This window comes from Sus scrofa, chromosome 6 (genome assembly GCF_054392235.1).
Source record: "Sus scrofa isolate SSC_HxYL_T2T_F1_AM1 chromosome 6, Sscrofa_HxYL_maternal_Yorkshire_Landrace_v2.0, whole genome shotgun sequence".
Taxonomy (NCBI): domain Eukaryota; kingdom Metazoa; phylum Chordata; class Mammalia; order Artiodactyla; family Suidae; genus Sus; species Sus scrofa.
The window spans coordinates 61,275,856-61,297,134 of NC_139388.1; the positions used below are offsets into that span (position 1 = coordinate 61,275,856).

Here is a 21,279-nt window from a genome sequence, read left to right on the forward strand (position 1 = left end):
ATATGTATATCCAGACAGGAAGAGATCTCATAGGTCTATTTTAAAATATAATCATGAATCAGATTTTTTTTTTTTTTTTTTTTTTTTTTTTTGTCTTTTTGCCATTTCTTGGGCTGCTCCCGCGGCATATGGAGGTTCCCAGGCTAGGGGTCGAATCGGAGCTGTAGCCACCGGCCTACGCCAGAGCCACAGCAACGTGGGATCCGAGCCGCGTCTGCAGCCTACACCACAGCTCACGGCAACGCCGGATCATTAACCCACTGAGCAAGGGCAGGGACTGAACCCGCAACCTCATGGTTCCTAGTCGAATTCGTTAACCACTGTGCCACGACGGGAACTCCTGAATCAAATATTTTAATGTAAAACATTAGTTTATACATTTTGTTGTATTTCCCCTCTTTATCGTAAAACAGCTCTAATTGTATGATTGTTGCATAGGTTTTGTTTTGATTCTTTTTCTTTTCTTTTTTTAAATTTTTTTTCTTTTTTGTGGTCACCCCATAGCATATGGAGTTCCCCACCCAGGGATCAGATCTGAGGTGCAGTTGTGACCCACGAGGCAGCAACACCGGATCCTCCGGCCTATTTTGTTGGGACTGGGGATTGAACCTGCACCCTGGCGCGGCAGAGATGCTGCTGGTCCTGCTGCACCACAGTGGGAACCCCTGGTTCTTTGTTTTTGTTTTCGTTTTTCTTTTTATAGCATCACCTGCAGCACATGCAAGTTCCCGGGCTAGGGGTTGAATTGGATCTGCAGCTGCAGGCCTGCGCCACAGCCACAGCCACGCCAGCCATGAGCTGCATCTGCCACCTACCCCATAGCTTGAAGCAATGTCAGATCCTTAACCACTGAGCGAGGCCAGGGATCGAACCTGTGTCCTCATGGATCCTAGTCAGATATGTTAACCACTGAGCCACAACGGGAACTGCATCCTCACCTTTTTCAAACAAGGATCCCTCTTTTCTTTTTTTTTTTTTTTTTTGTCTTTTTGCCATTTCTTGGGCTGCTCCCCGAAGCATATGGAGGTTCCCAGGCTAGGGTCGAATCGGAGCTGTAGCCACTGGCTTACACCAGAGCCACAGCAACTTGGGATCCAAGCTGTGTCTGCAACCTAAACCACAGCTCACAGCAACGCCAGATCCTTAACCCACTGAACAAGGCCAGGGATCGAACCTGCAACCTCATGGTTCCTAGTGGGATTTGTTAACCACTGAGCCACGATGGGAACTCCAAGGATCCCTCTTTTAATAAGAAACAACAGGCAGATGGAAGGATAGGGAATCGTAGCCTCATGTGTCACTGTGTCATGACAGTTTACCTGGCATGTGCAAAATTGAAAAATAACAGTTTGAATAAGTTAAATTTACTTACTCGAGTATTTAAAAAAAAAGCCTCTTTCCCCCCCTTTACCCCTCTGCTTTGAAGTTCCATTAATTAACCAAAGCCGAAGTCTTAGGCAGAGTGGATTGTGTTTGTATTTCAGGTACACGATAAGAATTAACTTCCGGCTTTCTCCTAGGAATATTTTTGTTCTCTCAAGGTCAGAATTCTGAAAAAAGTATTTTAGCAAGCCAGCTTTCTCTACCTGCATATGCAAAATGAGCCAATTCTGGAATTTCAAGAGTTTCATCTTAGCCAGTTTTCTTCAGAGTCTAAAGAATATTGTGGCCACACAGTATTAAATCATTTTTTCCCCTTTAGTCATAGGTTCACAGCTATAATCAACATTTCTCTACAGTGTGCCCCAAGGGGCACATTCCCCATCCACAAAGACAAGAAAAACAAAACACAGATGACACCTCCAAAGAAACCAAATGCTAGCATCCAAAGAAACCAAGAATTGGAGTTTCCTAATGGCTCAGCAGGTTAAAGACCTTGCATTGGAGTTTTTGTTGTGGTTCAGTGGGTTAAGAACCCAGCTAGCATCCATGAGGATGCAGATTCAGTCCCTGGCCTTGCTCAGTGGGCTAAGGATCCAGTGTTGCCTCGAGCTGCGGTACAGGTGACAGATGTGGCTGGGATCTGGCGAGGCTGTGGCTGCTGTGTAGGCTGGCAGCTGTAGCTCCGACTCAGCCACTAGCCTGGGAACTTCCATATGCTGCAGTGTGGCCCTCAAAAGACACAAAGAGAAAGGAAAAAAAAAAGAAAAAAAAAAAAAAAAGACCTGGCATTGTCATTGCTGTGGTTTGGGTCATTGCTGTGGTTTGGATTTGATCCCTGGCCCCAGAATGTCTCTGTGCTCTGGGTGTGGCCAAACCCCCAAAAAACCCAAACCCCAAAGAGTCAGCTCACCAGGAGGGCTGAGGTCCAACTGTTCCTCTCTCCCACTGGGTTACCCGTCACTAGTACAAAAGGAACAGGTTTACTGTGGGGAGGAAGAGCCCAGGGTGGATAGGAAGGGGGTTTGGTTGCACACAGCACAGCCACTCACCCTCCTGCAGCAAGTCTGTGGACGCCCAGATGTCTGTCTGTCCTGCTGGACAGGGTCCAAGAGCTGCCACCGGCCAGCGTCTTGATTCTTTTATGTAAGTAAATCTTCAGTTCCAGGGGCTGTTTTTTCTCATTTCCTGGAGGCCCGTCCCTGTGGTGGTACAGGATGGAGCAGCTTGTGTCATGGCTACAGCCTGGTCACCATGTAGTCAGCATCTTCCCCCCTGATGGGGTTTTGGTGTCTGCCACGCAGCTCAAAGCACGTGGCTCAGAATGTTCTCTGGAGCCTGTAAGGAGAAACTCAAAGAACCTTGACTTTGTTTAATGGCTAAACTATCATTATTTTGTCTCGCTTTGGCTGCTGTCCTGTCTTTGCTGTGTTTTCTCACTTCATTCATTACATTTATTCTTTCTTTCTTTCCTTTTTTTTTTTTTTTTTTTTTGACGTTTTGCATTTTCTTGGGCCGCTTCCGCGGCATATGAAGGTTCCCAGGCTAGGGGTCCAATCGGAGCTGTAGCCACAGGCCTACACCAGAGCCACAGCAACACGGAATCCAAGCCACGTCTGCAGCCTACAGCATAGTTCACAGCAACGCCGGATCCTTAACCCACTGAGCAAGGCCAGGGATCGAACCCGCAACCTCATGGTTCCTAGTCAGATTTGTTAACCACTGAGCCATGACGGAACTCCTAAATTTATTCTTTGACTAAAGTTTTGTTTTTTTTTTTAATTTCTTATTGACTAAAGTTTTTCTACAGACAGTAGGCAGGCAGAGGACATGGGAGGTAGGGAGTTGGGTTCTGGGGAGGTCCTATGGGTCCTGCAAGCGCATCATTGGAAACCTCTTTCTTTTATGTGTGGTTTTTTGAGATGACAGTGTTTGGTCCCTGCTCCCTGTGAGTCCAGACACGGTGTGTTCCATCTCGTGGTTCCCCGGGTGTCTTCCTATGTACTTTTCCCTCAGACATGATTTATTAGAGTTTGGAATGTCTTCTGCTATTTTATAACAGAGTGTGGGTATGAGTCATACGGAGCCTGTGTGGGATTTATGAGAATTTGCAAGGTCGCTTGAGCACAGAAGGGAAATTATGAGTTCTAAACTTCAAAGTTCAGAATGTTTTCATTAGAGAGATTCTGCTAGGTCTGGGTATGTGGACAGAACTTGCGAGGAGCCAGTAAGTTCTTTCATGTGGGGAAAGATTGTTCCAAGAATCAGAAGGCCAGCGTTCCCCAGGTGGCTCAGGGGGTTAAGAACCTGACTGGTATCCGTGAAGATGTGGGTTCAATCCCTGGCCTCGCTCAGTGGATTAAGGATCTGGTGTTGCCATGGGCTGTGGTGTAGGGCACAGACTTGGCCCAGACCCTGAGTTGCTGTGGCTGTGGTGTAGGCTGGCAGCTGTAGTTCCAATTCGACCCCTAGCCTGGGAACTTCCATATGCTGTAGGTGTGGCCCTTAAAAAAAAAAAAAGAAAAAGATCAGGGGGCTGGCAATGCCACAGTGACCCACATCCCAGAAGCACACCCCTGAGAAGCTATAGCTGCTACTTTCTTGCTGCCAAGCTAGAGCAGGTTCCTCTACTGTGCTCTCCCTGCCTGACTCACTCACTCTCTCTCCCTCTCTCTCTCTCTCTCTCTCTCTCTCTCTCTCTCTCTCTCTCTCTCTCTCTCTCTCTCTCTCTCTCTCACACACACACACACACACACACACATGCAAAATAGAGAACAGGGCGTTCCTGCTGCGGGGCAGTGGGTTAAGGATCCACTGTTGCTACAGCTCTGGCGTAGGTCACAACTGCAACTTGGGTTTGATCCCTGGCCTGGGAACTTCCATTTGCCGAAGTTATGGCCAAAAAAATTTTTTTTAATGTTTTAAAAAAGAGGCGTTCCCATTGTGGCTCAGTGGAAACGAATCAGACCAGTATCTGTGAGGTTGCAGGTTCAATCTCTGGCCTCGTTCAGTGGGTTAAGGATCTGGCGTTGCCATAAGCTGTGGTGTAGGTCGCAGACGTGGCTCAGATCCAGTGTGGCTGTGGCTGTGGTGTAGGCCAGCAGCTGTAGCTCTGATTTGACCCCTAGCTTGGGAACTTCCATATGCTGCGAGTTTGGCCCTGAAAAGACCAAAAAAAAAGAAAAGAAAAGAGAGAGAGAACAGGGACCGCTTCTGCTTTTTAGCGGGAATGTAAATGGTTTGGCTCTTAGTGAACACAATAGGAGTTTCCTCTGTATGTTTTTTTTTTTTTTCCTAAAGGCCACACACAGAGATTCCCAGGCTAGGGGTCTAATCAGAGCTACCGCTGCTGGCCTCACCACAGCCACAGCAACGCCAGATCCAAGCCGAGTCTGTGCCCCACGCCTCAGCTCTAGACAACGGAGCGAGGCCAGGGATCGAACCTGCAACCTCATGGTTCCTAGTGGGATTTGCTTCCGCTGCGCCACGACAGGACCTCCATCCTCTGTAAATTAAACAGAACAGCTGCACAATCTGTTTAAGCCTACCTCTGGGAGTTCCTGTTGTGGCTCAGTGGGTTAAGGACCCAACATTGTCTCTGTGAGGATTCAAGTTTAATCCCTGGCCTTGCTTAGTGGGTTAAGGATCTGGCACTGCCACAAGCTGCAGCGAAGGCCGCAGATGCCTCTTGAATTCAGTGTCGCTGTGGCCGTGACTGTGGCGTCGGCCTGCGCTGCAGCTCCAATCGACCCCTAGCCCGGAAACTTCCGTGTGCTGCAGGTGCAGTCCCAAAAAGAAAAAAAAAAAAAATGAAAGAAAAGAAACCCACCTCTGGCTAGATATCCAGAGGAAACAAAATCAGGACGGTGAGGGAAGCATTTGGACTCCAATAAGCATTACTGCATCATTCATTAACAAGATGTCTAAAGAACCGAAATGTTTGATCACAGATGAATTGATAGAGAAATTTATGTCGGCCCTAAATTATTATTCTAACATTCTGACAGTATCATTATTGTTACTTCTGACATTATTGGACTGAAAAAGATGCGTAGACAGATATCCGAAATGTCAAACTCATAGCGCCGTAGACTCTGCAGTTTGCTACGTGGGACTGAGTGGCGTGACAATTAGGGAGCTGTCGGCCAGAGGTTACCCACACTCAGTTGTGCCCTGAAGAGGTACCCCGTGTCCATCTAGTGTGAAGTGTGCCCGCTGCCGTTAATGCTGTGTTACTGTATGCGTGGAAGTTGCTCCGCGGGTGAAACTTAAGGATTCTCACCACACAGACGCCCGCTGGTAGTTGTGAGTCGACGGAAGCATCAATTCTGTCACTGTCAACATCTCTACGCATCCGAACGTCTGACAGGCAGTCCCGTCAGATGCTTCGTATGAACCCCATTGTTTGTCATCAATTACGTGCCCAGAAAGCTGGAAAAGCAAACAGGAATGAGAGGTGTCCTGGGCCCGCCCCCTCTGAGTGGTGCCCAACCCAGGCTTCACGTCCGATGGTTGGTGTGTTTTGCATATACGTGTTCCGTGCCCTTTGACCAGAGAGTCCCCTTCGAATAGTGGATGTGGGGCCTCAACAATAGTTAAGGCCCCCCCCCCAGGTGATTCCAATCCGGATCCATCCTTGAGCAGCAAGGCTCTGCGTCCTCCCAATCCTGAGGGCTGGGATCTGGGCTGAGGGGCCGGGGGCTCTGCTCTGCACGGGGGATGGAGCAGGGCTGGTCTGTCACCTGCTGGGGGTTGTGGGGTCCAGCGGAGGTGCCCACGGCTGTGGTGTGGGTGAGGGCCTCACCAGAAGAATACTGCGATCTGAAGAAAAGTCGGGGAAAACTTCTTTGTGGGTCATTATGGGTTTCCTGTCCTGAGTCCCTCCTGGGACCGTGGGCAGCAGAGGCCTGTCTCTTGCACATGGTGAAGTTTCCCTTGTGTGTGTGGTTGTGGCACAGGAAGGAGGCGTGTGGATCTTACACCTTAGGAACCTTCTCACCTTTCAAGATTGACTTCGAAACCTCATGTTGCCTGAGCAAGAAGCCCAGCAGGGGAGGAGGAGGAGGAGGAAGGAAGGCCAGGAGTCAGGAATGGCTGTTTCTCAGGTAAAGTTAATTCCTCAGGGATTCTCCGTCTGTCCTTCCTGAGATGCCCTCCTTTGGCCTCACTCATCTTGTCTGACGCTGAAGTGTCCTGCCCGACACTGTCCGTTCCCAGTCACCCGGGGCCTCCCCTCAGGGCCTGTCCCCTCCACTTATGACCCAGTGACCTGGAGCTTGGCATCCCCCTGGGCATCGTCCTGGGCTTCACACCCGTGGACTGGAGATGGGGTGTCAGTGCTATTAGGGCCCCGTCTGGATGCATAGTCTGCTCTCTGTCAACCAGGCTCCAGAAGCTGCCAGTGGAAGTCAAGAATTAATGTGCACAAAAGCCTGGTAAAATCTGGACGTGAGACCCATTAGGGGAAATGTCTTCTGACGTTTTCTTGGGCAGTCGAAGCACAAGTGAGTCTCTGACTTCAAAATCTTAATGATTGGGAATGGAATGGAAAGTTCAGTGAGAGAAGGTGTTTTAGTCCATCCTTGAATTTAAGTTACGAAGTCAATCTAAGTCTCTGACAGTTGGAAATATTTTATGTGTTTTGGTTTTTAGGGCCGCATTTGCAGCATATGGAAGCTCCCAGGCTAGGGGCTGAAACAGAGCTGCAGCTGCCGGCCCACACCACTGCCACGGCAACGCGGGATCCGAGCCTCGCCTGCCACCTATGCCACAGCTCAGGGCAACGCCAGATCCTTAACTCACTGAGGGAGGCCAGGGATTGAACCCATGTCCTCCTTGGTTACCGCTGAGCCCCAACGGGCACTCCTGGAAATACTTTAGGTCACTTTCATCACCTCCCTTCCTGAGAGGTTGTCTTTCTCACGCTGTGGGTTGTACCACTTGACACACAGTTTTCTACCTTCGTTGCAGGTAACATTCTGGTTCATTCCTTTGCTAGTGGCTCTCTCGCTTCTCAGCGCCACGTGTTCCTGAGGCTGTCCTTTCCCCTTCGTGTATCTTGAAACCCTGGTCCGTACATCTTACATATATTCAAAGGATTGTGTCTGCTCTTCTAACTTCCTCCTTTGGTTTATGTATCTCTGTTTATGACAGCGTTACATCGTCGTGACGACTTTCTAAGATGTTTTGACATGTAAAGGTCACAGCTTCCGTCCTCTTTTTCAAGAATGTTTTAGCTCCTTGGGGGTCCCTTGAGATGCCCTATGGATTTTAGTGTGACTTTTTTTTTTTTTTTTTTTTTTTTTTTCTGTTACTGCGAAAATTGCCATTGAAATTTCAATAGGGATTCCACTGACTCTATGGAACATCTGGGGCAATATAGTCATTTAAGAATGGTAAGGAGTTCCCTGGCGGCTCAGCAGGTTAAGGATCCAGTGTTGTCACTGCTGTGCCTCGGGTTCGATCCCTGGCCCTGGAACTACTGTATGCTGTGTATTGCTGTGGCGGTGGTGTAGGCCAGCAGCTACAGCTCCCACGAGACCCCTAGCATGGGAACCTCCATTGGCTGTGGTGCGGCCTAGAAAAAGACAAAAATAAAATGTCCAGAGATAACTCTCATTTTAGTTAATTGTATGTTTCCATGTGTGTCCGGGAGTTCAGGGATGTTCAAGTGCATCGTTTGATAAGATACATCCTGATTTGGGGAGTTTCCATTGTGGCTCACCCCAGGTGAAGAACCCGACAGGTATCCTTGAGGACTCGGGTTTGATCCCTGGTCTCGCTCAGTGGATTAAGGATCCGGCATTGCTGAAGGCTCTGGTGTGGGTCACAGAGGCAGCTCAGATCCTGCATGGCTGTGACTGTGGAAAGGAAAAAGAAAAAAAAAATTACATGTTGATTTCATAACTATGTGTTCTATCTTCTTTCAGTTGAAATTATATCATAGATATAATCCATGGCCTTCAGTTTTTTTCTACACTATCCTGTTAATGGTTTAAACAGTAGGAAGACTACCAACATTTTATGTGTATTTGTGTGTGTGTGTGTGTGTTCACATCTATGACCTTTTTTTTTTTTTTTTTTTTTGTCTTTTGTCGTTTCGTTGTTGTTGTTGTTGCTATTTCTTGGGCCGCACCCGCGGCATATGGAGGTTCCCAGGCTAGGGGTTGAATCGGAGCTGTAGCCACCAGCCTACGCCAGAGCCACAGCAACGCGGGATCCGAGCCGCGTCTGCAACCTACACCACAGCTCACGGCAACGCCGGATCGTTAACCCACTGAGCAAGGGCAGGGACCGAACCCGCAACCTCATGGTTCCTAGTCAGTTTCGGTAACCACTGCACCACGACGGGAACTCCTATTTTTTTTTTTTTTTTATTTTTTGCTTTTTAGGGCCTCACCCACGGCATATGAAAGTTCCCAGGCTAGGGGTCGAATCAGAGCTGTAGCTACAGGCCTACACCACAGCCACAGCAATCTGGAATCTGAACCACATCTTCGACCTACACCACAGCTCATGGCAACACCGGATCCTAAACCCACTGATCGAGGCCGGGGATCAAACCCTAGTCCTCATGGATTCTAGTTGGGTTTGTTATCACTGAGCCACAACAGGAACTCCCAGTGTTGTTCACTTTAAATTTCAATTTCTCTCAAGTTTTTTCAGGGAATCCTCCATCAATGTTTTTGTTTGTCTGTTTTTAATTTGGTCTTTTTTAGAGCAGCACCTGTGGCTGGCCTACACCACAGCCACAGCAACGCAGGATCCGAGCCACGTCTGAGACCTACACCACAGCTCACAGCAATGCCAGAACCTTAATCCACTGATTGAGGCCAGGGGTGGAACCCACATCCTCATGAATACTAGTTGGGTTCTTAACCCACTGAGCCACAATGGGAACTCCCTCTATCAGTGTATTTTTGTTGTTGTTGTTATTGTCTTTTTTCTTTTTTAGGGCCACACCGAGGTATATGGAGGTTCCCAGCCTCGGGGTCTAATTGGAGCTGTAGCTGCTGGCCTACACCACAGCCACAGCAACGCCGGATCCTTAACCCACTGAGCATGGCCAGGGATCAAACCCGCAACCTCATGGTTCCTACTTGGGTTCGTTAACCACTTGGCCACGACGGGAACTCCTATCAGTGTACGTTTAATGCTCTTTCTGTTACTGAACTTTTTGCTTCTTTAGCTTCAGTTCTGGAGCCCAGCCACCTTAGATCATGTCTGTGTTGTGTCATTTTTTAGCTTCTTGACCTGAGTTGTTTTTCTCAGAGTCTCTGACAGCTTTCTCCTCTGTAAGATGGGAACAGATCTTTCTTTTTTTTTTTTTTTTTTTTTGAGGTTGATAACAAGTTCATGTGTATAAAGCATTTAGTGTAACGTATAGCTTATAGGAAGTGTCCAAACACCCTTACTTGTTGCTCCTGTTGTCGTCATCGTAATTTAAGATTCTGACTTTTTTTTTTTTTTTTTTTGCTTTTTAGGGCCTCACCCACATGGCATATGGAGGTTCCCAGGCTATGGGTCGAATCGGAGCCACAGCTACCAGCCTACACCACAGCCACGGCAACGCGGGATCCGAGCCACATCTGTGACCTACACTGCAGCTCATGGCAACGCTGGATCCTCAACCCACTGAGCAAGGCCAGGGATCGAACCCGCAACCTCATGGTTCCTGGTGGGTTTCGTTTCCGCTGCACCACAACGGGAGCTCCAAGATCTGGACTTTTGTTAATAGCACTGTGGACTTTGTCATCTCTGAAGACACCAGTCACTCGGTAGCTCATTTAGATACTGGCTGTCACTCAATGTATAGAATATAACATGTAACACTTGTGCCTAGACCACCCATTGTTGGGTTTTATTTGTACATATTTTGCGTATTGTCCACAAAAATGAAAAATCCACATTGAATGTTACAATCTCATGAAAAAGCTTAAGAAAGTACAATTAAACACCCATCCTTTTGGAGTTCCCTGGCTTCGTGGTTAAGGATCTGGTGTTATTGCTGCCGTGGCAAGGGTTTGATCCCTGGCCCGTGAACTTGTGCATCCATGGACATAGCCAAAAAAAAAAAGAACCCGTAATTTATTTGCTCCGTATGCTTTTACTTGGATATTTGATAATGTATATTTCACCTGAGTCGATCCTTACCCCTCTCTCCTCTTCTCATTTTGTGTGACGATAAGAACTGTCCTCAGGGCCCCTTGGTGAAACGGGTTTTCCTTTCAGGGACCATTGACCTTGGAGGACGTGGCCGTGGAGTTCTCTCCGGAGGAGTGGGCCTGCCTGGACCCTGCGCAGAGGGCCTTGTACAGGGACGTGATGCTGGAGACCTACAGGAACCTGCTCTCTCTGGGTGAGCATCGCTTCCCTTGAGGGCTGGCATCTTCCCCTGGGTGTCTTTGCATTTCTGTTACGTGGCTCTTTTGAGCCCGTTTTGCGTTACTGATCTGGAATCTCTGTTGACTCCGTGAAAAACTTCAGGAGGAGGCATCAGGAGTTTAAACCTAGCTTTTCCTCGGATGCTCTACCCACTTCATGACACATCAGGGCTTGTTCCGGAGCTTAGGCGGTTTTCCAGCTCAGTGGCAAACTTTGTACCCACTCTCCTGTTTTCTCTCCATGTGCTTTTGATTTAGGAGTTCTGGGGAAAGAGCTGCATTTCTGCATAGGATCCTGTGCCCTGTGTATCCAGAAGGAGGCGGAAGTGGGTGACTTCTGAAACTATCTTTCTAGACCCACTGATAATGTCCTTTCCCCTTAGGTGAACAGAGACCTGGGTCCCTGGAAAAGCCACCGCCAATCATGTTTCTTTCTTCTTCTGCGGAAGGGTATCTGTTTCTCATCTGAATATTTTACCCACTTTGTAGCAAGAGAAAGAGCCCTGGGCGGTGGAGAGCGACATGCATGCCTTGTGGGTGTATCAGAGAGTGAATGCATCTCAGAAGGGCCGAGGGCAAGCCACGGTATTAATAGTGTTTGGTTAACTTGCCCCTCCTCGGAGAGTTCTGCAGAAGCTAATTTATTTTCGTGAACTCTCAGGACATTTTTCTTCTCCATAACTTATCACTCTGTCCTGCAACATGTGAAATGTACGCTTGGACCCTCCAGTGGGCCTGCAGCTCCTACAGAGACACATGCAAAGAATTATGACTGACAGCACTCTGGCGCCTGTGAACTCGTTGTTACTGGACTTGGAGGAGCGTGAGGGGGGCTGTTATTTCTTTCTTTCTTTCTTTTAAATATTACTTTTTTTTTTTTTTTTGTCTTTCTGTCGTTTTTAGGACCGCACCCACGGCCTATGGAAGTTCCCAGGCTAGGGGTCGAATCGGAGCTGTAGCCGCCAGCCTAGTCCACAGCCACAGCAACGTGGGATCCGAGCCGCGTCTGCGACCTGCACCACAGCTCATGGCGACGCCGGATCCTTAACCCACTGAGCAAGGCCAGGGATCAAATCCACAACCTCATGGTTCCTAGTCAGATTCGTTTCCGCTGCATCACGACAGGAACTTCTAAATATTACCGTATTTACTGTATTACCGTATTTTTATTAGTGTCAGTCATTGATGTCTGTTCATTGAGGGGGGGATTCAGCTTTCTCATGCAGAAAGGGTGTGACGGTGTGACGTTAATTGCAAATGATGGTGAAAATTCTCAGTGTACTAATGCATACTGAGGGTGACATTTATTGAAAGCTGGAAGCCAATTCTTCTGTCTGGAAGTGGCCCATGGAGGGGGGAACTCTTACCTGCCCCTACAGTGGTCCCTCTCCCGGGATGTTCAGAATAAAAAGTTGCTGGTCCCCTGCCCTCAGTCCCAGCCCCATCTCCATCCCCATACCTGGCTGTGGCCCGAAGCAGAGAAATGCCCACCTGGAGGATGGGGACCATGCCCAGAGCCTGGGGGTCCACCAGTGACCCTGCCCCACCCATGGACCCCAGTGGATATGGCTCACTCGACTGCTGGTTCTCCAGTGCTGTTTTTTTTTTTTTTTTTCTTTCTTTCTTTCTTTTTTAAAAATTTTATGATTTTTATTTTTTCCATTATAGTCGATTTATAGTGTTCTGTCAGTTTCTACTGTACAGCAAAGTGACCCAACTGTCTACCTATCTATCTGTCTATGTATGGATTCTTTTTCTCATGTTATCCTCTATCATGTTCCATCACAAGTGACTGGATTAGAGTTCCCTGTGGTATTCAGATCTCATTGCTTATCTACTCCAAATGCAATAGTTTGCATCTACCATGCTGGCTTTTTTTATCAGGGCCTCTACCCCTCATCTCTCTTTCAGGCATGCCTCCATGGGAGGCTCAATTCTCAGTCCACATAGAAAAGAGGTGAGGCCTCCAGACCCCAGTCCCTGAACTTCTCTGGGTGCCATCCTCATCTCATGTTCTCAGGAGACCTCGTCCGAAGATGGACAAACACTGGCTGCTCTCTGAGTCCGTCCAGCCCCTCAGAGCTTGCATGCAATTGCCTCAAGCCCTGTCTGCGTGTTTGCACCCCTGAGACGTTTCTTCTCCTCTGCTTTTGCCACATGCTTCAGAGATGCGTGTAACAGCCAGTGGATTGTTCTTCTGAAACTGTTATGTAGGAAAAGGTTGAGGTCAGTGGACAGAGAGGTCTCTTTGTAGTCTCCAGGTCCCCGTGGAGTGAAGAGCTGCATCTTTCAGGCTCCTAGTTTGGCATCTGTGGGTAGAACGTATGGTTCCATCTCAAAGTCCTGTACTATCTCACATCCTGTATTTTTTCCCTCTAGTACTGCTCTACCTAGTTGGAGAATGTATACTCCGATGTCATACTCTGCTGGGTTTGCATGATTTTGCCCCAAAACTTGCTTTTGAAGTACGTAGTCCTAGGGTCTGAAATTTTTTCTGGTTTCTTTGCTGTGATGGTCCACCCTAGTTAATGGATACCTGCTGGTGGAGTCTGTGGAGTAGGCTTACTGGGTTACAGTTTTGTTGGAGACTGTGTTCCCTCAACTGTTGTAATATTTTCCTTCTACCTACAAAATCTCCACGCCAAGCCACTTTGTGGAGTGGTCATCATGTCTGGGAGAGGAGTAGAAAGTACATCTGCAGCCTCCCAGTGAGTCTTTCTGGTTTTGAGGAATGTGACAAAGGTTTGTCTCCAGGGCACTGTGATAGTGTTTCTCATGTACTAATGACCGTCCCCTTTCTCATGTGCTAATGACCACCCTCTTTCTCATGTACTAATGACCCTTCTCTTTCTCATGTGCTAATGACCCTTCCCTTTCTCATGTACTAATGACCCTTCCCTTTCTCATGTATTAATGACCCTCCCCTTTCTCATGTGCTAATGACCCTCCCCTTTCACATGTGCTAATGACCCTCCCCTTTCTCATGTACTAATGAGCATCCCTTTTCTCATGTGCTAATGACCACCCCCCTTTCTCATGTGCTAATGACCACCCCCTTTCTCATGTGCTAATGACCCTCCCCTTTCTCATGTACTAATGAGCATCCCCTTTCTCATGTACTAATGACCCTCTCTTTGATCATGTGCTAATGACCATCCCGTTTCAGCCTCAGTGATACAGGAATTTCTCCTAGGGACAAAGAGCATTGTCCAAGTTCACATCTTCGTATTTGTGATGCTATTGAGTAAACTGTTGTTGATGACATATCTTTTTTTGTCACCTGTGTGCCATTGCTTATTCTACCTCAACTCCTAATTTTGAAACTTTTTTTTTTTTTTTTTTTTTTTGCTTTTTAGGGCCACTCCTGCATTATAAGGAGGTTCCCAGGCTAGGGGTCTAATTGGAGCTAGAGCTGCCGGCCTATACCACAGCCAAAGCAATGTGAGATACGAGCTGTGTCTGTGACCTACACCACAGCTCACGGCAATGCCAGATCCTTAACCCACTGAGCAAGGCCAGGGATCAAACCGCAACTCATGTTGAAGCATCTTTTTTTAGATAAGTCTATGGTCATTTTATTTATTTATTTTTTGCTTCATTAATTTTTTATTTTTTATAGTTATTTGTTGAAGCATCTTAATGCGGGAGCTTATGAAGTAGATTAATACCTTCAGTGATGAACCAGAAACCATTTCCAGGAGGGATGGCCGAATAACATTTTTAGTTACACAGCTCCTCTCTTGCATTTCCCTTGAAGTTTTTTTTTTTTTTTCCCTAAGCTCCTGGAATTTGCTGTAATAGTATGTCCTCTATTTGGCTCAAATGACAGTCATTGTCAAGTTACATTGTCTCGGTCTGCAGATCCAGGTTCACATGCTGCTTCCCTCATGATGTTTTGTATCAATTGGGGTCATGCACATAAACCTGCGAGTCTACTGCCCTTACCTGAAAAATCATAAATTTACTCAAGCCTTTTAAAAGAAATTTGTACTGTTAGATGCTTTAAGACAGTGTTTTGTTTTGTTTTGTTTTGTCTTTTTGCCTTTTCTAGGGCCTTACCCACAGCATATGGAGGTTCCCAGGCTAGGGGTCGAATCGGAGCTGCAGCCACCGGCCTACGCCAGAGCCACAGCAACGCGGGATCCGAGCCGCGTCTGCAACCTACACCACAGCTCACCGCAACGCTGGATCCTCAACTCACTGAGCAAGGCCAGGGATCAAACCTGAAACCTCCTGGTACCTAGTTGGATTCGTTAACCACTGAGCCACAACGGGAACTCTTTCTTTTTGTTTTAGGGTCGCACCCATGGCACATGGAGGTTCCCAGGCTATGGGTCGAATTCGAGCTGTAGCCACTGGCCTATGCCACAGCCACAGCAATGCCAGATCCAAGCTATGTCTGCAACTAAACCACAGCTCACTGCAACATCAGATCCTTAACCCAACGAGTGAGGCCAGAGATTGAACCTGTGTCCTCATGAATCCTAGTCAGATTCATTTCCGCTGCACCATGGGAACTCCCTCTTAGCATTATTTCTGGAATGATTTTTTTTTTTTTTTTTTTTTTTTTGCAATTTGTCCTTCGTAGCATTGTGTCTGACCTAGTTAATAAATTTACAGATTGCTCACTCTTGATTACATATATTTTCGAGCCAGTGAACTAGATGTTGAAGGTAGAGAATTTCTCCATTTATTGGCCGTTAACATAACTGGAGACTGTTTCATTTAATATTTGGTTTATTTTGCCCTCACCCATGGCAAGTGGATGTTCCGAGGCCAGGGATTGAACCGGCACCGCAGCAGTGACCCCAAGCCCTTGCAGTGACATTGAAGGAGGCTTAACCTTCTGACCACAAGCGAACTTCATTAATATTGAATTTCAATTTAATGGTGTTTCAGAATTTTTTATTCTTCATAGGTACATAGTTTTATAGAAAGTATTTAGAAAATTGTTTTATCAATTTCTTCGTTTCCTCTATGCTTTGTTTCCCAGTTCTATCCTTCCACTCATTTAGACTATGCATAAGATAAACTAGTTTTCTATTTACTGTTACAATACGTTGTCCACTCTTAAGCATTATTCTTGCATAATAGGTATGCTGAGTATATGTGTAGTATATTTTTTCTCTTTGATTATGAGGCAGCTGTATGTTTATTATTAATTGATAGGTGCTTTGTTGTCATAGTGGAAAAATATACTTTCTTTGATAGCTAACAGAAGTTTTTTTCCATTGTAAGCGTTTTTGGCTTAGGTTGCTTCAAACACTGTACCCTAAAATTAATTAGAATTACCTCCAATGACTTTTTCTTTGGTAAGAAATCATTTATGAAAAATGTGCTTCTAAAACTTTTACATCTTGGTGTTCCTGCTGTGGCTCAGTGGGTTAAGAATGCAACTAATATCCATGAGGATGTGGGTTCAATCCCTGGCCTCACTCAGTGGATTAAGGATCCAGTGTTACCACAAGCCATGGCACAGGTCACAGATGTGGCTCAGATCCCACATTGCTGTGGCTGTGGCATAGGCCTGCTGCTGCAGCTCCAGTTCAACCCCTAGCCCAGGAAGGTTTGGCCCTAAAGAGAAAAATACTAGAAAACAACAACAAAAAAAAATTTTTTTGTCTTTTTGTCTTTTCTAGGGCCTCATTTGCAGCATATGGAGGTTCCCAGGCTAGGGGTCCAATTGGAGCTGTAGCCTCCAGCCTATGCCACAGCCATAGCAACGAGGGATCCGAGTTGCGTCTGTGACCCACACCACCGCTCACGGCAGCGCCAGATCCTTAAGCCACTGAGTAAGGCCAGGGATCGAACCTGCAACCTCATGGTTCCTAGTCGGATTCGTTAACCACTGAGCCACGACGGGAACTCCAAAAAAAAAAAAAAAAAGAAAAAGAAATTCCAAGATCTTTATTGGACCGTTACTAACTTGGTTTGCTCTAAGGGTTAGTTTTGGTGTAATGTCATGTATTTAACATACTGTATTAATTATGAATTATATCCAATAAGCCACTTATGTTTATCTCTTCTAGATATCTCTCCTATACATGTGATCAAGAAATTACAACCGAAAGTAAACACTGATAGAGGAGAAGCATTCCAGACAGTGAAGCTGCAAAGACAGGAAAGGAACAAAATCAAACATTTTTACCTGAGGGAAATCCAGGGAAACACATACGACCTTGAGTCTCAGCAGAGAGATGAGGAAAGAACTGACAAAGGAATGGCTGTAACGCAACACGAAAATCTCACCGCTAAGCGAGATCGACATGGTACCAGTATTGCAGGGATCAGTCCTGCTGGTAGCAGGTTTGCAGTAAGCTTTCAGGATGAACTGCATGGATTTAAAAGTGCAGAGAAAATTCTTCAAGCTGACTCGAGTCTCCGTAGTCGTGCCTCATTTTCACCACCTCAAACAGTGTCTCCTGTCATCCAAGCCAACATCCCTAACACAAATGGGAGTGATTTTCCGCCTCCTTCCATACTGACGCAAGACCATCGTGAACACAGGGAAAGCCCGCACAGATATAATCGGGGGAGTGAAACTTTTCATCAGGACCTAAACCTCACTGAACCTCCGATCATCCTTGCAGGAGAGAAAGTGCATGACCGTGAACTTTGCGGCAAAGTCTTTCGTCTGAACTCAGATCTTGCAGTTCATCCGAGAAATCATACTGGAGAGAAAGCTTACAAACCTCCTGTGCGTGGCCAAACCCTGAGTCCCGGCTCACACAACACAGGACCTCTGACAAGCCGTATAGACGAGAACACGTATACATGTGAGGTGTGCAAAAAAGCCTTCCGTCGAAAGTCATACCTCGCCATGCATCAGCGAATTCATGCCGCAGAGAAAGCCTACACCTGTGATGTGTGTGGCAAGAAGTTTCATCACAGTTCGAATCGAAGGAGACATCAGAGAATCCACACAGGAGCCAAGCCGTACGCATGTGACGTGTGCGGTAAAGGCTTTAATCGCAATTCAATCCTCGCGCTTCATCGGCGAATTCACACGGGCGAGAAGCCCTACAAGTGTAACGCGTGTGGCAAGGTCTTTAGCCGAAAAGGAACCCTTGCGAGTCACCAGAGGATTCACACGGGAGAGAAACCTTACAGATGTACCCAGTGTGGCAAAACCTTTCACCACCGCTCCGTCCTCCTGCGCCATCAGATGATCCATAAGGGGCTTAAGTTGCATAAATGCGATGTCTGCGGCAACGTTTATAGTCGCAGATCAAATCTTGTCATTCATCACAGGACTCACACTGGAGAGAAACCTTACACATGCCATGCGTGCGGCCAGGTCTTCAGTCAGAAAGCATCCCTTGCATGTCATCAGGCAGTTCATACGGGAGAGGAGCCTTACAAATGCAGTGAGTGCGGCAAAAGCTTCCACCACAGTTCAAACCTCAGGAAACACCAGCTCCTTCATAATGGAGGGAAAGAATATAAATGCGAGGTGTGTGGCAAAGTCTTCCGTCAAAATGCATACCTCGCAAAGCACCAGAGACTTCACTCTGGAGAGACCCCTTACAGGTGCAGCGACTGTGGGAAGGTCTTTAGGAAAAAAGCAATTCTTACACTTCATCAGAGGACACATACCGGAGAGGAGGACGCTTATCAATGTCACGAGTGCGGCAAAGTCTTTTGTCAGAAAGGCACCCTTGCAAGGCATCGGCTCATCCACGCTCGAGCCACACCTTGCACATGTGATGCGTGTGGCAAAACCTTTGATCAGCACGCAACCCTCGCTCGCCATCAGGCAACCCACGCAGGCGAGAAATTACATAAATGTGATATCTGCGGCAGAATCTATCGTCGAAAGTCAGACCTTGCCATTCATCAGAGAAATCACACTGGCGAGAAGCCTTACCAATGCCATGAGTGTGGCAAGACCTTTAATTACAGATCGAAACTCAGTCGCCATCTGCTAATCCACACGGAAGAGAAACTGTATAAATGCGATGTGTGCGGCAGAGTCTTCAGTCAAAATTCCTACCTTGCCAGACACCAGAGAATTCACACTGGAGAGAAGCCTTACGAATGTAGCGCCTGTGGCAAAACCTTTAATGATAAGTCCGCCTTCAGCCGACATCTGATGATCCACACAGGAGCAAAACCTTACAAGTGCGATGTGTGTGGCAGCGTGTTCCGTCGCCGTTCACACCTTGCCGGGCATCAGAGAATTCACACTCAAGAGAGACCGTATACATGCAATGTCTGCGGCAAGGTGTTTACCCAGAATTCACATCTTAGGGTGCATCAGAGGGTTCACACTGGAGAGAAACCTTACAAATGTCACGAGTGTGGCAAGGTCTTTAGTCAGAATCCAACCCTTGCAAAGCATCAGAGGATTCACACCCAAAAGAAACCTTAACGATGTCGCGAGCGTGGTCAAGTCTTCAGTGAAGAGTCTCGGCTTGAAACTCAGTGGAAAATCCATGCTGTGCAGAAACCTTTCCTTCCGAAGGGTTGCGTGTGGAAACGCCTTCAGTCAGATTTCCACCCTCGTCAGGTAATGGGTACACAGGGGACGTCATGCCGATGTGACCTGTTTGGCAAGGACGTCAGTAAACACAGACACTTTAAATCCACGGGCCATTCACAGTGGGGAGAATGGGTGTGAATATCTTAAGTGTGGCAGAGCCTTACGTCCAACCACGGAGCCCCTGCTCGACAGAAACTGGAGCAACCTCGTGCCTGTCTCAGGAGTCTTAAGTCAAAATTCATGCCTTCACGATCCACCAAGAAATTCCGACTGGAGATAAACCTCACAAGTATCAGGAGTCTGGGGAATTCGTCAGTGTACTTTCAAGCCTAACTTACTGTCAGGTCATCCCTATTGGGAGAGATTTTAATAGAGCAAGGGTTTTAGCAGGTGTCCTCATCCACGTGTTATTGGAGAAGTCACGCTTGAGAGAAATCAGGTGCATGTATTTCATATGACCAGGCTTTCAGACCAGAAAGTCATCCACCAAAGAATTCACTCTGCAGATGACCTCACACAGGCCACGCGTGGGAAGAACCTTTACTCAGGGCTCACATCTCACGAATCATCAGACTCTCCCCACAGGACAGAATATGACAGAGGTGCCGAAGGTGGCAACGCTTTTCTATTGTGCCTTAAACAAAGCCTTCACCAAATGCTCCATGCTTACAAATTGAGTGAACATGGCAATTTCAAAGTATTACACACTCACCCCTGGACACCAGAGTATCCGTCCTGGAAGAAAAACCATCAGAATGCAGTGTGCATGGCGAAGATTTTACCCAACGATTCCAAGATGGGAAGGTCCTGAAATAATACCTTCCAAACGCGAGGAGTGTAGCAAAACCTTCTACCTGAGGTTCAAATATTCGGTAACGTGGGCAGTTCATTTGAAACCGTACAATTGCGGGGGCAGAGGCTTTACCCAGTCCTCGCAAGGAACTAGACTCTTCAGTGTACATGTTTGAGAAGCCACACAAAGCAGTGTGTGTGCCAAGGCTGGTACCTGAAGATGGAAGCTGTGAAACGTAGAGAATTAATGTTGGAGAGCTGCGTTTCGGATGCAGTGAGGGTTGTTGACATTTTCATCAAGTGTTGACAACGTCGACGTGACCTTATGTCAATATTTTGAAGTCTGTGGCTCTTATGCCTTTGCTACAGGCCTTTCAGGGTTGTCCCTGGGCAGGAATCCATAGGATAATACACCTGACAGCATTAGGTGGGGTTCCCTCGCATCCACGTTCCCTGGACAAAGTGGGACCCTGGATTTTCCGGTTCAACAGCACGTGCATTAGCCTTAGAGAAAACCCCAGGCAAAACCGTGACACGACTCATCCCGCTTGTCGGGTTCTGGGCGCCCTTCTGTAGACAGGCTGCTGCGGGTTACAGGACAGAATCCTCTCCCGGCTGACGGTGAACGGGGCAGGATGGGCATCAGGGAGCCCCGTTTTTGCCACGAGCAGAGTGAGAGGTTCCCAGGCACTGATTATGCAGTGGAAACAATGCTCAGGTAAAGCTGGTCACTTTTTCCCATGAATGAGAGTAGCTGTTGTATGTTTCTGTGGGGTTTTGTCCTTGTTATTTTGTCTTTTTAGGGCCGCACCCGCGGCATATGGAGGTTCCCAGGCTAGGGGGTCGCATCAGAGCTGCAGCTGCCGGCCTACACCACAGCCGCAGCAACGCGGGATCTGAGCTGCATCTGCGACCTACACCACAGCTCACGCAACGCCAGATCCTTAGCCCACTGAGCGAGGCCAGGGATGGAACCCACATTCTCATAGATACTAATTGGGTTCGTTATAGCTGAGCCACAAGGGGAACTCATCTACCTGTGTTTAATGAAAAATGAGTCTTATTCTTGGAAATTGAAGGGAGGGCAGTTATCGTTGAGAGGAAAAATTAATCAAAAGAATCAGAAGGGTATGCATGTGTATGATTCACATGTAGCTGTTGTTACATTTCACCGTGGTTTTATTCTGAAGTAAAATAGGTGTCCTGTTTTAATTAATAAAATTGAATCACTTTTTTCACTGA

The 21,279-nt window shown here is 47.2% G+C and overlaps 1 protein-coding gene across 1 annotated transcript in view; it reads left to right on the forward strand.

Annotated features, from left to right (window-relative positions):
* Positions 1-21,279, forward strand: part of LOC110261288 (uncharacterized) — a 43,739-nt gene extending 22,460 nt beyond the window's left edge. The window contains exons 3-4 of the mRNA XM_084965679.1: positions 10,612-10,738; positions 16,793-21,279. Of these exons, the coding sequence (XP_084821805.1) occupies positions 10,612-10,738; positions 16,793-19,134 (2,469 nt within the window). The 3' untranslated portion in view covers positions 19,135-21,279. The remainder of the gene's footprint in view (positions 1-10,611; positions 10,739-16,792) is intronic.